The sequence below is a fragment of the Salvelinus namaycush genome, unplaced genomic scaffold, assembly GCF_016432855.1.
Source record: "Salvelinus namaycush isolate Seneca unplaced genomic scaffold, SaNama_1.0 Scaffold265, whole genome shotgun sequence".
Taxonomy (NCBI): Eukaryota; Metazoa; Chordata; class Actinopteri; order Salmoniformes; family Salmonidae; genus Salvelinus; species Salvelinus namaycush.
In genome coordinates this window covers 62,580-81,318 of record NW_024059508.1, presented here as the reverse complement: position 1 = coordinate 81,318, position 18,739 = coordinate 62,580, and the positions used below count along the sequence as shown (strand labels likewise).

Below are 18,739 nucleotides of genomic sequence, written 5' to 3'. Positions count from 1 at the left end.
CGTTTGAGATGTGGTATCCACTCGGCTCGCTGCCTCTCAGATCAAAGGTGGGTCCATCTGCTCCGTTCCCAAAGTGTGGTCTCCCTGAGATCCCAAGTTTGAGGGATCCCTCGTGTACCATTTACCCAGGTCGTCAGGAGCGAAGATTCACATCCCCATCGCCAAATGTGGTTAATTTCTTTAATATCAAATGAGACAAACTTATCACACAAGTCAGAGTTATTCTTAAACTAAATATTTATTCACTTATTAATAAGGGAGCAGGTCAATACAATGCACACATATAAAGTGAATCAATTGAGTGCTCTACGATAATGATGGCTGGTTGACGAATCACCCCCAGATGACTCATTGAGAGCCACGAGACAAAAGTACAAAGGTCTTTTATAGCCAAGATACACCCCTTTCAACCTACATGACGAACAACAGATGTATAGAACGGGTCACAAGGTTAAGATTTGTATGAAAGATACTTATAATTCACAGCAGACAGTATCTGCTGTAAAAACAGTCCTCTTTGTGTAGAGACTGGCCCTGGGGTCATCTCTCCCTGGTACCATATAGAACAGAAACATTCACTCATCCTCTGGAATGTGGTCTCTTTAGGTTTTATCACCCAAAAGACATTGTAAATCTCCTGTCAGTGTTTTCTCCCAGAGGCCCATCCTCAGTAGAACACACAGACACAATAGTTCTAAGAACCCTCTATTCTGTTGCATAAAACAACCATTTGATGCAATAAAAGTCTTATAACATAATGTTGCAGTTTTTCTCTCAGTGTCCACTGAAAGTTGACTAGTAACAACAACTGGGACCTAAAAGACACCAACCATGAGACCCACTAAATCTGCCCAAGAAGAGGCAAACAAAAGAAAAAGAAAAACCCACACCAAACTTAGACAGGAAGCAAACCAAAAAGGTGGAGCAACTAAAGGTGTTGACTCTCCACATCTATCAAGACAACTGGAGCACTGGGCCAGACACTCTTAAATAGAACCTGGACCAGCTCAGGTGAAACACCTTCCCACTAACGAGATGGACAAGCCAGCACAGGTGTAACACATACTGACTAACGAGGTGACACCAATCAGTGCGTCCTACGTGCTAACGAGCTATACGTGCTAAAGTCCAACTTCAAAACATAAATGGAAAAACCAAAGCCTTCACCAATATAAACATAGTGTCTACTGGCTGTCAACAATTAAAAACAAGAAAACACATATTTCTAAATAATAATATACAATAGTATTATTTCTTTCAAATATTTCTTTATAGAATCGGAAAACTCACTAGCTTCAAGAACTCTAGTCCACTTTTTATTTAGTCAAGTCAGTTAAGAACACATTCTTATTTTCAATGACGACCTAGGAACAGTGGGTTAACTGCCTTGTTCAATGAGGACCAGGAACAGTGGGTTAACTGCCTTGTTTAGGGTCAGAAAGACATATTGTCAGCTCGGGGATTCGATCCAGCAATCTTTTGGTTACTGGCCCAACGCTCTAACCACTAGGCTACTGAAAGTACGTTGAAATTCAATTGTTTTCTAGTAATTTAACTACAACCGAATGAATATTGGACGACGGGCATAGCATGGTTGCATAGTCTTATTTTCAACGTCTTTTCAAAGACACTTTGCTAGGTGGGATAGCATCAATGTCAAAACACAGATTTAATGTGTCCAAATCAATAAGCAATATACAGAAACAGTTTGTGATATATTGAAAAACTAAACATAAAATGTGCTATATACACAAACATCTGCCATAATAATCATATTACTTGTACTTGTATTTATTTAAACAAGCTCCTTATAAACTGCACAAGCACCAAAAATGCTGTTGTTTGAACAAGTAGCAATAAATCACTGATATCGATTAGGGGGGAAATCAGGTTGTTCGTGCTGTTGAAACTAACACAACTAAAAAACACACATGGAAATGGGAGATATATTTTACCTCACTGGTTAGAGGACAACCTGCAGAAGACAGTCAGCTACATGTTGGAGTGATGCATTTAAATTTAGGGGTCGCTTAACAAAGGAACGCAACACTTATTTGTCATCACTCTTCGATATCATGTTGAAATCAATTGTGCCGAGAGGAGGGAGATGAGGTTGCACATCCTGTTAAAACTAACAGCTCAAAAACCACACAGAATCTGGGAGTAATGTGTACATCCCTGGTTAGAGGACAATTTGTAGAAAACAGCTCGCTACATTTTGAAGTGTTGCATTTTGATTCAAGTGGGTCACCAACATGGTAAGTGTAACACAGCTCTTTTCTTGTTAGTCACTTTTTGTTAAATCATATAAATAGTACTCATTCAATTCAGAGCCTGGATTTTCCCCCTGAGGCTAAAATCCATATCATGTTGAAATCAATAGAACAGGGGACAAACATTTAGGCTTCTACATTGTGACATCATTAAAATATTCCTACAACATTCTACATTGTGACATTATTTTATTGATATCATGAAACAACTACATGTATTTTCTGATGATTAATCAGATATCTTTTATCAGAGTATCTCGTCCCACATTGATTACAGCTATGAGGTTTCTCTCCTGTGTGTGTTCTCTGGTGTGATACTAGGTTGTTTAGCCAAGTAAAACTCTTCCCACATTGAGTACAGCTATAAGGTTTCTCTCCTGTGTGTGTTCTCTGGTGTATAGTTAGATAGCGTGATGTAGTAAAACTCTTCCCACATTGATCACAGCTATAAGGTTTCTCTCCTGTGTGTGTTCTCTGGTGTATAGTTAGATAGCTAGATGTAGTAAAACTCTTCCCACATTGATCACAGCTATAAGGTTTCTCTCCTGTGTGTGTTCTCTGGTGTATAGTTAGATAGCTAGATGTAGTAAAACTCTTCCCACATTGAGTACAGCTATAAGGTTTCTCTCCTGTGTGTGTTCTCTGGTGTATAGTTAGATAGCGTGATGTACTAAAACTCTTCCCACATTGATCACAGCTATAAGGTTTCTCTCCTGTGTGTGTTCTCTGGTGTATAGTTAGATAGCTAGATGTAGAAAAACTCTTCCCACATTGATCACAGCACGGATTCTCTCCTGTGTGTGTTCTTTGGTGTCTAGTCCGACTGCTAGACATGGTAAAACTCTTCCCACATTGAGCACAGCTATAAGGTTTATCTCCTGTGTGTATTCTCTGGTGTATAGTTAGATAGCTAGATCTAGTAAAACTCTTCCCACATTGATCACAGCTATAAGGTTTCTCTCCTGTGTGTGTTCTCTGGTGTATAGTTAGATAGCTAGATGTAGTAAAACTCTTCCCACATTGAGTACAGCTATAAGGTTTCTCTCCTGTGTGTGTTCTCTGGTGTATAGTTAGATAGCGTGATGTACTAAAACTCTTCCCACATTGATCACAGCTATAAGGTTTCTCTCCTGTGTGTGTTCTCTGGTGTATAGTTAGATACCTAGGAGTAGAAAAACTCTTCCCACATTGAGTACAGCTCTAAGGAGTCTCTCCTGTGTGTGTTCTTTGGTGTCTAGTCCGACTGCTAGACATGGTAAAACTCTTCCCACATTGAGCACAGCTATAAGGTTTATCTCCTGTGTGTATTCTCTGGTGTATAGTTAGATAGCTAGATGTAGAAAAACTCTTCCCACATTGATCACAGCACGGATTCTCTCCTGTGTGTGTTCTCTGGTGTACTGTTAGATAGCTTGATGTAGTAAAACTCTTCCCACATTGGTTACAGCTATAAGGTTTCTTTCCGGTGTGTGTTCTCTGGTGTACAACAAGACGGCTAGAACAAGTAAAAATCTTCCCACATTCATCACAGCTATACGATTTATTTCCTGTGTGTCTTCTCTGGTGTAATATTAGGTTGAATACCAGAGGAAAACTCTTCCCACATTGATCACAGCTATACGATTTCTTTCCTGTGTGTGTTCTCTGGTGTGACATCAGGCCCCTTAGAGTACAACTCTTCCCACATTGAGTACAGCTATAAGATTTCTCTAATCCTGTGTGGATTATCTGATGAATTTTAATGCCTGCTGATGAGGTGAATCTCTTCCCACAATCAGAGCAGCAGTGAGGTCTCTTCCTTGTGGATCTCCGCAGGTGTTTCTTGAGGTGTTCTGATGTGGAGAGACTCTTCTCTGCCTCGTCAGCATCATGATGTTGTTGAGGCTCCCCAGAGGATCCACAATAGTCCCGTCTCTCTCCTGTGTAAACAACAAAGTCAGACAGATGGTTAAAGGCCCACAACAGCGGTAATCCACTGTAAAAGTGATGCCAACAGCGTAGCCATGATGTTGTACAATAATTGACGCCTGTAATGAATGTAATGATTATTTGACATTTGTCTTAAAATGAGCAAGAATAGTCATATTTGCCTTGTTTTCACATTAGTAGTAACATCGATGATTGTAGGCTAGAAATAAGTTATTCATGTTGTTGAAACTCTAAGCAGTGTGCCAGACGACTTTTGGTCTCCAATATAGGCCCCTTTCTGTGTTTGCTAAAATTGTATGAGGAAACCGATAGTTATGGATGTAGAATATCTGCCTGGAGCAAAAATGGTGAGCAAAGATTTTAGTTTTTCACAACGTGTTCTGAATGTGAATAGGGGAAAACTCAGGGGAGTAACCTCAAACAAACGTATAGTCAATAACACAATAGAAAAATCTATATACAGTGTGTGCAAATGGAGTAAGGAGGCACGGCAATAAATAGGCCTTAGTGGCAAAATAATTACAATTTAGCAAATTAACACTGGAGTGATAGATGTGCAGATGATGATGTGCAAGTAGAATTACTGGTGTGCAAAAGAGCAAAAAAATAAATCATAAAACAATATGGAGATGAGGTAGGTAGTTGGATGGGCTATTTACAGATGGGCTGTCCAGCTGCAACGATTGGTAAGCTGCTCATATAGTTGCTTCTTAAAGTTAGTGAGGGAGATAAGTCTCCAACTTCAGCGATTTTTTGCAATTCGTTCCAGTCATTGGCAGCAGAGAACTGTAAGGAAAGGCGGCCAAAGGAGGTGTTGGCTTTGGGGATGACCAGTAAGATATACCTCCTGGAGCACGTGTTATGGGTGGGTGTTGCTATGGTGACCAGTGAGCTGAGTGAAGGCGGCCTAGCAAAGACTTATAGATGACCTGGAGCCAGTGGGTTTGGCGATGAATATGTAGCGAGGGCCAGCCGACAAGAGCGTACAGGTCGCAGTGGTGGGTGGTATATGGGGCTTTAGTGACAAAACGGATGGCACTGTGATAGACTGCATCCAGTTTGCTGAGTAGAGTGTTGGAGGCTATTTTGTAAATGACATCTCCGAAGTTAAGGATCGGTAGGATATTCAGTTTTACGAGGGTATGTTTGGCAGCGTGAGTGAAGGAGGCATTGTTGCGAAATAGGAAGCCGGTTCGAGATTTAATTTTGGATTGGAGATGCTAAATATTAGTCTGGAAGGAGAGTTTATAGTCTAACCAGACACCTAGGTATTGTAGTTGTCCACATATTCTAAGTCAGAACCGTCCAGAGTAGTGATGCTAGTCGGGCTGGTGTGAGCAGCGATCGGTTGTTGATTGATCGGTTGTTATTATCGGCTGTTGAGTCTGCCGATAAGAATACGGTGATTGACAGAGTCGAAAGCCTTGGCCAGGTCGATGAAGACGGCTGCACAGTACTGTCTTTTATCGATGGCGGTTATGATATCGTTTAGTACCTTGAGCGTGGCTGAGGTGCACCCGTGACCAGCTCGGAAACCGGATTGCACAGCGGAGAAGGTACGGTGGGATTCCAAATGGTCGGTGATCTGTTTGTTCACTTGGCTTTCAAAGACTTTAGAAAGGCAGGGCAGGATGGATATAGGTCTGTAACAGTTTGGGTCTAGAGTGTCACCCCCTTTGAAGAGGGGGATGACCGCGGCAGCTTTCCAAACTTTAGGAATCTCGGACGATACGAAAGCGAGGTTGAACAGACTAGTAATAGGGGTTGCCACAATGGCGGCAGATCATTTTAGAAAGAGAGGGTCCAGATTGTCTAGCCCAGCTGATTTGTACGTGTCCAGGTTTTGCAGCTCTTTCAGAACATCAGCTATCTGGATTTGGGTGAAGGAGAAGCTGGGGAGGCTTGGGGAAGTAGCTGCGGGGGGTGGGGAGCTGTTGGCCGGGGTTGGGGTAGCCAGCTGGTCCAGGTTCTATTTAAGAGTGTCTGGCCAGCCGTAGAGAAATGCTTATTAAAATTCTCGATTATCGTGGAGTTATCGGTGGTGACAGTGTTTCCTAGCCTTGGTGCAGTGGGCAGCTGGGATGAGGTGCTCTTATTCTCCATGGACTTTACAGTGTCCCAGAACTTTTTGGAGTTAGAGCTACAGGATTCAAATTTCTGTTTGAAAAAGCTAGCCTTTGCTTTCTTAACTGACTGTGTATTGGTTCCTGACTTCTCTGAAAAGATGCATATTGCGTGGACTATTCGATGCTAGTGCAGTACGCCACAGGATGTTTTTGTGCTGGTCGAGGGCAGTCAGGTCTGGAGTGAACCAAGGGCTATATCTGTTCTTAGTTCTACATTTTTTGAAAGGGGCATGCTTATTTAACTTGTTATGGCTGCAGCTCGACACCGGTACACTTATGACAACAGCCAGCTCAAGTGCAGGGCGCGAAATTTAAAATATATTTTTTAGAAATATTTAACTTTCACACATTAACAAGTCCAATACAGCATATGAAAGGTACACATCTTGTGAATCCAGCCAACATGTCAGATTTTTAAAATGTTTTACAGGGAAGACACAATATGTAAATCTATTAGCTAACCACGTTAGCAAAAGACACCACTTTTTTTACTCCAACAGTTTTTTACTCCATCAGTAGCTATCACAAATTCGACCAAATAAAGATATAAATAGCCACTAACCAAGAAACAACTTCATCAGATGACAGTCTGATAACATATTTATTGTATAGCATATGTTTTGTTAGAAACATTTGCATATTTCAGGTATAAATCATAGTTTACATTGCAGCTACATTCAGAAATTGCACCGAAAGCAGCCATAATATTTACAGACACCAACGTCAAATACCTAATTACTCATCATAAAACATTTCTGAAAAATACATAGTGTACAGCAATTGAAAGACAGGCATCTTGTGATTCCAGACAATATTTCCGATTTATCAAGTGTTTTACAGCGAAAACACAATATAGCGTTATATTAGCGTAGCCACAATAGCCAAAAACACAAGCAATTTCCCAGTAGCAAAAGTAAGCGATCGTAACAAACAGGCAAAAGATATATAATTTTTGACTAACCTTGATTTTCTTCCTCAGATGACAGTCCTATAACATCAGGTTATACATACACTTATGTTTTGTTCGAAAATGTGCATATTTAGAGCTGAAATCAGTGGTTACACATTGTGCTAACTTAGCTACTTTTCCCACAACGTCTAAACAGCAACGATATTTTTCTGACACGTTTTCTGACCAAATAGCTATTCATAAACATAACTAAAAAATACATGTTGTATAGGAAATGATAGATCCATTAGTTCTTAATGAAATCGCAGTGTTAGAATTCTAAAAAATAACTTCATTACGACATCCAGCTTCGGTATAGCTGAGTACCCCAAAGTTGGGCGCCCACGACTAATTCACATGCACGACAGATATATGAATTAGCATCATAAAATGTTTCTTACTTTTGGTGATCTTCCATCAGAATGTTGGACAAGGTGTCCTTTGTCAAGAACAGTCGTTGTTTGGATTTAGAACCTTCATTTTCCCTCTCAATTTAGCACGCGCACTTGCCAAGTGGCACAAAGCTCTCCAAGTCAACAAACGGAAAAGAACGGAACACGGCAAAACTCCAGAAAAATTTTCAATAATCTGATGAAACTATATTGAAAAAACATACTTTACGATGATATGGTCACATGTATCAAATAAAATCAAAGCCGGAAATGTTAGTCGTCCATAACGACAGCTAAACAGAAGGCAAATCCATGTCCCCTTTCGCGCGCTCCAGAAAACAGAAAATGGACGGTCATGTCATACAAAGAGCTTTAATTCCACCTCAGACCAAGATAAACACGAAATTTCTTCTCTCACCGCCTCTTGACAACCAGAGGAAGGTGTATGAAGTGTACGTAGACTCTTACGTATCATGCCCATGTAATAGCAGGAAGTTGAACAGAGCATCGATTTCTGACATTCCACTTCCTGGTCAGGAAGTGTGCTGCAGAATGACTTCTGTTTCACTCAGAGAAATAATTCAAACGGTTTTAGAAACTAGAGAGTGTTTTCTATCCAATAGTAATAATAATATGCATATTGTATGAGCAAGAATTGAGTACGAGGCCGTTTGAAATGGGAACCATTTAACTGGCTACTCAATACTGCCCCTTGCAGCCATAACAGGTTTTAAGATGGTGAGGAAATTACTTTTAAAGAACAACCAGGAATCCTCTACTGACGGGATGAGGTCAAAATCCTTCCAAGATACCCGGGCCAGGTCGCTTAGAAAGGCCTGCTTGCAGAAGTGTTTTAGGGAGCGTTTGACAGTGATGAGGGGTGTTCGTTTGACCGCGGACCCATAACGGATGCAGGCAACGATCGCTGAGATCCTGATTGAAAACAGCAGAGGTGTATTTGGAGGGCAAGTTGGTCAGGATAATATCTATGAGGTGGCCATGTTTGCGGATTTAGGGTTGTACCTGGTGGGTTCCTTGATAATTTGTGTGAGATTGCGGGCATCTAGCTTGGATTGTAGGACGGTCGGGGTGTTAAGCATATCCCAGGTTAGATCACCTAATAGAACGAACTCTGAAGATAGATAGGGGGCAATCAATTCACATATGGTGTCCAGGGCACAGCTGGGAGCTGAGGGGGGTCTGTAACAGGTGGCAACAGTGAGAGACGATTTTCTGGAGAGATTCATTTTTAAAATTAGAAGCTGTTTGGGCACGGACCTGGAAAGTATGACAGAACTCTTTGCAGGCCATCTCTGCAGTAGATTACAACTCCTCTCTTTTTGATAGTTCTATCTTGATGGAAGATGTTGTGGTTGAGGATAGAAATTTCAGAATTTTTGGTTGCCTTCCTAAGCTAGGATTCAGACACGGCAAGGACATCAAGGTTGGCGGAGTGTGCTAAAGCAGTGAGTAAAACAAACTTAGGGAGGAGGCTTCTGATGTTATCATGCATGAAACCAAGGCTTTTTTGATTACAGAAGTCAACAAATGAGAGTGCCTGGAGATACGCAGGGCCTGGGATAACCTCTACATCACCCGAGGAACAGAGGAGTAGGATGAGGGTACGGCTAAAGGCGTGGAACTGGTCGATCAGAACTGGTCGTCTAGTGTGTTGGGAACAGAGAATAAAAGGAGCAGATTTCTGGGCGTGGTAGGATAGATTCAAGGCATGATGTACAGACAGGGGTATGGTAGGGTGCGAGAACATTGGAGGTAAACCTAGGCATTGAGTGACGATAAGAGAGGTTGCATCTCTGGAGGCACCAGTTATGCTAGGTGAGGTCACCGCATGTGTGGGAGGTGGGACAAAAGAGTTCTCTGAGGCATGTTGAGTGGGACTAAGGGCTCTGCAGTAAAATAAAACAATGATAACTACCCTAAACAACAGTATACAAGGCATGTTGACATTAGAGAGAGACAAAGCGAGGTATAAAGTAATCACAGGTGTTGATTGGGAGAGCTAGCTAAGACAACAACGGGTAAGACAACAACAGGTAATCAGCTAAGACAACAGGTAAAATGGCAATGAATGGGCAGAGAGGGTCAGTTAACTTCTTTGGTATAGGGGGCAGCATTTTCACTTTTGGATGAATTTCATGCCCATACTGAACTGCCTCCTACTCTGTCCCACATGCTAATATATGCATATTATTATTACTATTGGATAGAAAACACTCTGAAGTTTCTAAAACTGTTTGAGTGATGTCTGTGAGTATAACAGAACTCATATGGCAGGCAAAAACCTGAGAAAAAATCCAAACAGGAAGTGAAAATTCTGAGAGTGGTCGTTGTTAAAGTCATCGCCTATTCAATTCCCTGTAATATATGGATCTGTTTGCACTTCATACGCCTTCCACTAGATGTCAACAGTCAGTAGAATGTGGAATGAAGCTTATGTTGTGGGACCGGATGGGAGGAGAATGAGTCACTGGTCTGGCAGAGTGCCAGTTCTTGGTCACGCGCTTTCCTCATTATATCGTCTTGCGTTCCATTACTTATAGAGACTGAAAATAATTCTCCGGTTGGAACCTTATTGGATATATATGATAACAACATCCTGAAGATTGATTCTCTACTAAGTTTGACCAGTTTATTCGACTTGTAATATAACTTTTTGAAGTTTTCGTTCAACGTTTGCCTGCATCTGCGCGAGCGTTTGGACACGTGTACTACACATGCTAGCAAATTAGCTAATTGGACATAAGTAATGGACATTATCGAACAAAACAATGATTTATTGTGGAACGAGGATTCCTGGCACTGCATTCTGATGAAAGATCATCAAAGGTAATGGAATATTTATGAAGTAATTTCGTATTTCTGTTGACTCCAACATGGCGGAGAAATGTTGTGTATTTCTGAGCGCCGTCTCAGATTATTGCATGGTATGCTTTTTCCTAAAGATTTTTAAAAATCTGACACAGCGGTTGCATTAGGAAACCAGTGAATCTTTAATTATATGTAAAACATGTATCTTTCATCAAAGTTTATGATGAGTATTTCTGTTATTTGACGTGGCTCTCTGTAATTACTCCGGATATTTTGGAGGCATTTCTGAACATGGCGCCAATGTAAACCGAGATTTGTGGATATAAATATGCACATCGAACAAAACATAAATGTATTGTGTAACATGATGTCATATGAGTGTCATCTGATGAAGATGTTCAAAGGTTAGTGATTAATTTTATCTCTATTTCTGGATTTTGTTACTACTATCTTTTGCTGGGAAAATGGCTAACATAATTGTTTGGTGCGCTTTCCCCGTAAATCCTTTTTGAAATCAGACATGATGGCTGGATTCACAACATGTGTAGCTTTAATTTGGTGTCTTTCATGTGTGATTTCATGAAAGATTGATTTTTATAGTAATATATTTGAATTTGGAGCGCTACATTTTTTCTGGATTTTGGCCAAGTGGGACGTTAACTTCTCTAGGATATGTGGGACGCTAACTACACACAGGGCCTGAGAACGAGGCTGGGGCCGACAGATAAACAAAATGGAGACACGTGATTAATGAACAATCCAGCAGCATCAGCTATGAAGCCAAGTGATCATAGGGTCCAGTTAACAGGAATATATGAACCAGGGAAGCCGCTAGGTAGTCGTTACTACGCTAGCCGGGAGATGCGCCTAGCTCGAGGCTAACTGGCGCTAGCTTCGGGACAAGGGCGTCACCGACGTCTGGCAAAGGCCGGTTGAGGGCACATCGGACGGAATTACGTCGGCAGACCAGTCGTGATGGATTGGCGGGGCTCCGTGTTGACAAAGAAAGGGTCCAGGCCAATTGGCAAAAGAGGTATTGTAGCTGGAGTAATTTTGTTTTCTAGATGGGAGATGCACCTGGCTCGAGGCTAACTGGTGCTATCTTCGGGACAAGGGCGTTAGTCACTATAGCCACTCCGGTGCAAAGGTCCAGAGCTTACGGCAAGGAATCCGGTGATGTAGTGGCTTCTAGTCGTCTTAGTGAAGAGTCTGGGAGGCATCAGCTGTGTAGCCGAGTGATCATAGGGTCCACTGAGCAGGCTGGGAGATGGGCCTGGCTCAAGGCTAGCTTCGGGGCTGGGCCACTCGGTGGCAGCTAGCCAGCTGCGATTATCCGGTGTAATGGTCCAGAGCTTATGGCAGGAATACGGTGATGTAGTGGAGAAAAACAGTCCAATATGCTCAGGGTTGATATCGCGCTGTGCAGACTGGCAGGTATTATCCAGGCTAAAAGCAGCTGGTGTCTGAGCTAAAAAGGTAAAGGCCACTAGCAGTGGCTAACAATGACTAAATAGCTAGTAGCTCATTAGCTGGTTAGCTTCTGATGGCTAGGTTCTGATGGCTAGCTTCTGATGGAGGTTCTAGCTATAAGATCTATAAAATAGCAGATCCGTATCACATTGGGTGAGGCTGGTTGCCGGAAGGTATATTCATTTTAAACATGGAAAAAGAGATTGAAATATTTTGCAATATATACAAAAAGTGACAAAAAAAACATAACATTTACAACAACAAACACGTCATACTGCTACACGCCATCTTGGATTACAAGGTGACTCAGTTAAAAACCATTGGATTTAGCAAACTCTGAAATTATTTAGCATTTCTGTGCCCATGAAAACTGTTTTCCCAGCGTAGCATACGGAGCTACTAAATGATACGTAGTTCGAGAGCATTTCAGAATACAAAAAAAACTGTCCCACAGCAAGATCCCTAATTGAAGTTGAAGTTCATCATATGACGTTATGACTATAACTACTGTTCCCTGAAGGAGGGAAACTAGGTACAACATACTATTAAATCCACATGCTATGACTATAACTACTGTTCCCTGAAGGAGGGAAACTAGGTACAACATACTATTAAATCCACATATTATGACTATAACTACTGTTCCCTGAAGGAGGGAAACTACGTAAAACATGCTATCAAATCCACATGTTATGACTATAACTACTGTTCCATGAAGACGGGAAACTAGGTACAACATACTATTAAATCCACGCTTCGCTGGAAGCCCCGCCTTCCACAGGTGATGAGCGTGAGGCTTGGATTCCTTGAAATTAATACCGCTCTTCACCGACCCAGGAAGGGGTGGGGCCAAACAGGTGTTGTACCTCGTTTCCTTCCTTCAGGGAACAGTAATTATAGTGTTAGGTTCTCATTTTTCAGAGTAAACAACTCACGGACACTAGAGAAGCTTAACCAAGTTTAATTCTTCCCAAAGGGTCGTTACAGCTGTAATTCAGACAAAAACATTTTCTCGCCATCACAAGTATATACAGTGGGGAGAACAAGTATTTGATACACTGCCGATTTTGCAGGTTTTCCTACTTACAAAGCATGTAGAGGTCTGTAATTTTTATCATAGGTACACTTCAACTGTGAGAGACGGAATCTAAAACAAAAATCCAGAAAATCACATTGTATGATTTTTAAGTAATTCATTTGCATTTTATTGCATGACATAAGTATTTGATACATCAGAAAAGCAGAACTTAATATTTGGTACAGAAACCTTTGCTTGCAATTACAGAGATCATACGTTTCCCGTAGTTCTTGACCAGGTTTGCACACACTGCAGCAGGGATTTTGGCCCACTCCTCCATACAGACCTTCAGGTTTCAGGGCTGTCGCTGGGCAATACGGACTTTCAGCTCCCTCCCAAGATTTTCTATTGGGTTCAGGTCTGGAGACTGGCTAGGCCACTCCAGGACCTTGAGATGCTTCTTACGGAGCCAATCCTTAGTTGCCCTGGCTGTGTGTTTCGGGTCGTTGTCATGCTGGAAGACCCAGCCACGACCCATCTTCAATAATCTTACTGAGGGAAGGAGGGTGTTGACCAAGACCTCGCGATACATGGCCCCATCCATCCTCCCCTCAATACGGTGCAGTCGTCCTGTCCCCTTTGCAGAAAAGCATCCCCAAAGAAGGATGTTTCCACCTCCATGCTTCACGGTTGGGAAGGTGTTCTTGGGGTTGTACTCATCCTTCTTCTTCCTCCAAACACGGCGAGTGGAGTTTAGACCAAAAAGCTCTATTTTTGTCTCATCAGACCACATGACCTTCTCCCATTCCTCCTCTGGATCATCCAGATGGTCATTGGCAAACTTCAGACGGGCCTGGACATGCGCTGACTTGAGCAGGGGGACCTTGCGTGCGCTGCAGGATTTTAATCCATGACTGCATAGTGTGTTACTAATGGTTTTCTTTGAGACTGTGGTCCCAGCTCTCTTCAGGTCATTGACCAAGTCCTGCCGTGTAGTTCTAGGCTGATCCCTCACCTTCCTCATGATCATTGATGCCCCACGAGGTGAGATCTTGCATGGAGCCCCAGACCGAGGGTGACTGACCATCCTCTTGAACTTCTTCCATTTTCTAATAATTGCACCAACAGTTATTGACTACTCACCAAGCTGCTTGCCTATTGTCCTGTAGCCCATCCCAGCCTTGTGCAGGTCTACAATTTTATCCCTGATGTCCTTACACAGCTCCCTGGTCTTGGCCATTGTGGAGAGGTTGGAGTCTGTTTGATTGAGTGTGTGGACAGGTGTCTTTTATACAGGTAACGAGTTCAAACAGGTGCAGTTAATACAGGTAATGAGTGGAGAACAGGACTCATTACCTGTAAAGAAAAACTAACAGGTCTGTGAGAGCCGGAATTCTTACTGGTTAATTAATACAATCATTCCCCATGCCGACCCAAACGGATACTAAATGAAACGGCCCCTGGCAGACCACCCAGACCTTACTTCGCAAGATTTGTCAATTTAGTAATTGTATTTTGTTTGAAACACTCCTGTCAATGTTGAGTAAGGACGCACACCCAATTACGCATATAGAAGTAGGACTCGTCTACCTGGACTGAGCGCAAATGTAGGCCTATAAATGTGCCCATTTGGGGATGTCTGATAGTATTTCTCATTGTCTTAACGCACCATCACTAATAAGTTGTGGAGCTTCTCAAAGCACATTGTTTTTTCACCTCAAACAGCAAATAAACAAAGTCTAATCAAAATCAATTGCAAATGAGAATAGTTCCTCAAAGTATTTGTAAAATATTTCCAGCTCTCGCCCTTTCGATAACCACTCGGCACGAAAGGGAAAAACGTAATGCGCTGATCCAGTGGAAATGTCAAAACACCTGATTACTTCTTATCCCTTTCACAAATAGCCTACAGCTGTGTCGGCCGAGAACTCACAGGCACGGGAAACTGAGGGCCCAGAATATTTTATACAATGTTTCAAGTTCGTTATAGACAGGCCATGTGATTTATAGGACATCTATTTGCAATGTTTTTATTTGTTGGCTTTACATAGGCTAGTTTTTACATAAATGGCAATGGCAATAAAAGTTACTTTTAGATTTGTATAATGTTCATTTAGATAGAATGTAGATGTATCTCAATCATTGTCTGTGATTATATTATAAATGAAATTAAACTGTTCCAGTAAAATGTGAATATGAAAATCATAACTGGCACCAGATCAGTAGAAATGGTAAGATACATTTGCACTACAAATGTGGGTTGAGCTGAACTCAAACCTGGGTCCAGCGACTGTCAAGCCAACACCTTATAACTGTTTTGCCAAGATGTCTGAACTTCTTGACGAGGTCGCTAGGTGTTGGATTACGGTTGATACAATAGCTTTCTCTATGAATTTGAGAGTGGTTACATTTCTCCAGCCCCCATCCCTCAGCTGTTTACCAAAGCAAGTCTCTGGTCAGCCATTTTGTTGCTGTTTAAATCCTAGGTTGCCCCTTTAAAAAAGCCACACAACAATCAATCAACCAATAACAAAGCTGTAATTCCACCACTGTTTTGCTAATAAGATGATGGATGGGGCTGGAGAAATGTAACTACTTTCAAATTCATAGACAGACCTATGGATGCAAGGACTGACCATCCATGATATCAACATTATAGTTTTAACCATGTTGAGGCTATACAGTGTTGATTTACATTGTTTCTAAACATTGGAGTAAAAAAAGCTTATTTGGGGTTCTGATGGGGTACAACAGTTGAACTAAGCTCATGAGGCATGTGTTATATTCTTCAAGAATCAATGGCTATAAATAAATAATTTAAAAATCAAAATATGGATGTGGTAATTGCAGATTTCCCCTTTAACACCAAACATCAGTTCAACAACTGCAGAGTTTGTACCTCTGTATTTAAGACAGTACTTACCAGTGGTAATCACGGCCCGGTTTCTCAAAACCATCTTATGGCTAAGTTCATCCTTAGAACCACTGCCTTAAATTGAACCAACACCACCACACATCCTTCCAGTTCTCTGCTGACAGTGACTGGAACCAATTTCAAAAATCGCTGAAGCTGGAGACTTATATTTCCCTCACCAACTTTAAACATCAGCTATCTGAGCAGCTAACCGATTGCTGCAGCTGTACATGTACTTTTCTGCTCTTTTGCACACCAGTATCTCTACTTGCACATCATCATCTGCTGATTTATCACTCCAGTGTTAATCTGCTAAATTGTAATTATTCGCTACTATGGACTATTTATTGCCTACCTCCTCATGCCTTTTGCACACACTATATATAGATTCTTTTTTTCTACTGTGTTATTGATTTGCTTATTGTGTTATTGGCTTGTTTATTGTTTATTCCATGTTATTCCATGTGTAACTCTATGTTGTTGTCTGTGTCACACTGCTTTGCTTTATCATGGCCAGGTCGCAGTTGTAAATGAGAACTTGTTCTCAACTGGCCTACCTGGTTAAACTATCATTATGACATCATGGCCACCTGGTTAAACTATCATTATGACATCATGGCCACCTGGTTAAACTATCATTATGACATCATGGTCACCTGGTTAAACTATCATTATGACATCATAGCCACCTGGTTAAATAAAGGTGAAATAAAAAAATAAAACATCAATTCAACAACTGCAGTTTGTGTCTCTGTTTTTAAGGCAGTACTTACTTGTGTTAACCAGGGCCCGTTCATCATTAGAACCATTGGATGCCTTAAGATGCGTTTGGGAAACCGAGCCCAGAAATCCAGTTTCCTCCTCTTCTTCCATCTCCTTTTTCAATGTGACAGTCATCTCCCCCTCCTCCTCTTTCACTCCAAAAACTGCATCCTCCTCTTCCTCCTCTTCTTTTACTGTAACAACCTCTTCCTCTTTCAATCTGAACACGTCTTTCTCTTCTTCTTTCACGGTAACAGCCTCACCCTCTACTTCTTCGTTTACTGTGATATCCTCCTCTTCCTTCTCTTTGACGAGAGCTTCTTTCTCCGTCCAGCAGACCTTCTCTTCTTTAACAAGAGAGTAGCTTAGTGACCTCATGGTTGAAGATGTTAGCTAGCTAGGCTAATGCTAACTTAACCAGCCCGCTAGATGAATAATAAAAACAATACCGTAAATATGAAATTAAAACGGATAACTAACTAGGCGACAGACGAGGGTTTAAAATACAGTGGCAAATATACACTAACGCGTCTAAAGAGCTTTATTGGTTCGTCTATTTTGTCGAGCAAGCTACCGAGGTTGCTGACTGTCTGTTGCTGCTGTTGAACGAAGCGTTCCGTCCACTAGATTATACGTCACACCAACAGCATTGCCTTAAAGTCGCAGACCGCAATCTGCTGACTGGAGTGGGTAACGCAGTTGAGTAAAATGTATATTTTATTTTCAGACAAAAAGTTAAAGGGTAGGAATCAGGGACGTCACTAGAACTAAAATATTAATTACCCCCCTAAATAAAACAATATCAGTCAATACATTTTTTTCTGTGATTTCTTATTTTCGTCAACCGTTCCATCGCGTCTTACACTTCTTACAGGGCCTGCACTAGGACCGGGGGAGGCTGCTGCTGCGCTAGTGACTGTTAGACTTTCTTCAGCAAAGATGGCGAACAGAAATACTAGGAGAGAGGGGTAACCCTACACAGAACTGAATTGGATCAAAGATGGCGGACAGAAATACTAGGAGAGAGGGGTAACCCTACACAGAACTGAACTGGATCAAAGATGGAGGACAGAAATACTAGGAGAGAGGGGAACCCTACACAGAACTGAACTGAATAAAAGATGGCAAACAGAAATACTAGGAGAGAGGGGTAACCCTACACAGAACTGAACTGAATCAAAGATGGCGGACAACAATACTAAGATGGAAGCAAATGTAAGGGATTATAACGTCATAACTAATCATGCAAAAACATGTACAGTTGACAGGAATGTTAGTTCATGTAGAGACAAACGATTATGCATTTTTTTTTCATAGTTCATTTACAAAAATCGTGATTTAGCCTGCTAGCTGACTAGCTAACATTGGCCAGCTAGCTGGCTAGCTTTATGGGTGTTGTGACATGAGTATGACATTGTAATTCTGGTTGTTTTAGGGTCTCCTGAAACAACCAGCAAACCAGGCTGTCATTTTGGAAAACAGTGGATGTATAGAATCTAGCTAGCTGAAGAATTTACTGCAAATTGAATGTACAATTTTGTAAGCTTTCCTTGCTGATATTTGCCATGCAGATAGATGAAATCACGTAGCTAGCTATGTTCTTGCTTATTGTGCAGTGGATGTTTAAAATCCCTGTATGCCCATGGATGTGTAGCTAGCTATCTAGCCGATCTGTGTATGGACCCAAACGTTTGGTATACATATTAGTTCAGAACCTAGCTATGAACCTCAGCTATCATAGCCAGTTGTATCAACTTCAAAACAGCCTGAATGACATTAATGAAGCCTATGGATTGAGTAGAATATAATATCATGTTGTGCCAAGGATGCAAGTCGTATATGTAGTTATTACCATGCATGAGATCCCCACATTGTAGCCTGTACATTTAATATATTCACTGATCATGTACTCTACCTTGGCAAATAAAGGTGCAGTTTAGGTATGAATGTCTTTGAGATTATTTTTCAGTCATATACAATACCAGGAGAATCAAATTCCAGTCTTTGAATGACGCTGTGTCTTCATGTATGTATTATAATTGTACACTTCAACAGTGTTTACCAATCTTGGTCCTGA

General features: G+C 41.3%; 1 protein-coding gene across 1 annotated transcript; it reads right to left on the bottom strand.

The window, feature by feature from the left end:
• Positions 1-2,528: 2,528 nt before the first annotated feature.
• Positions 2,529-16,798, bottom strand: LOC120039343 (gastrula zinc finger protein XlCGF17.1-like; the record flags this gene model as incomplete). Its single annotated transcript, XM_038984781.1, has 4 exons — positions 16,674-16,798; positions 3,928-4,192; positions 3,759-3,768; positions 2,529-3,182 (listed from the first exon to the last, which is right to left on the bottom strand). Coding segments are annotated over exons 1-4 (1,053 nt in total), but the record flags the coding sequence as incomplete, so codon positions are not given.
• Positions 16,799-18,739: the final 1,941 nt, after the last annotated feature.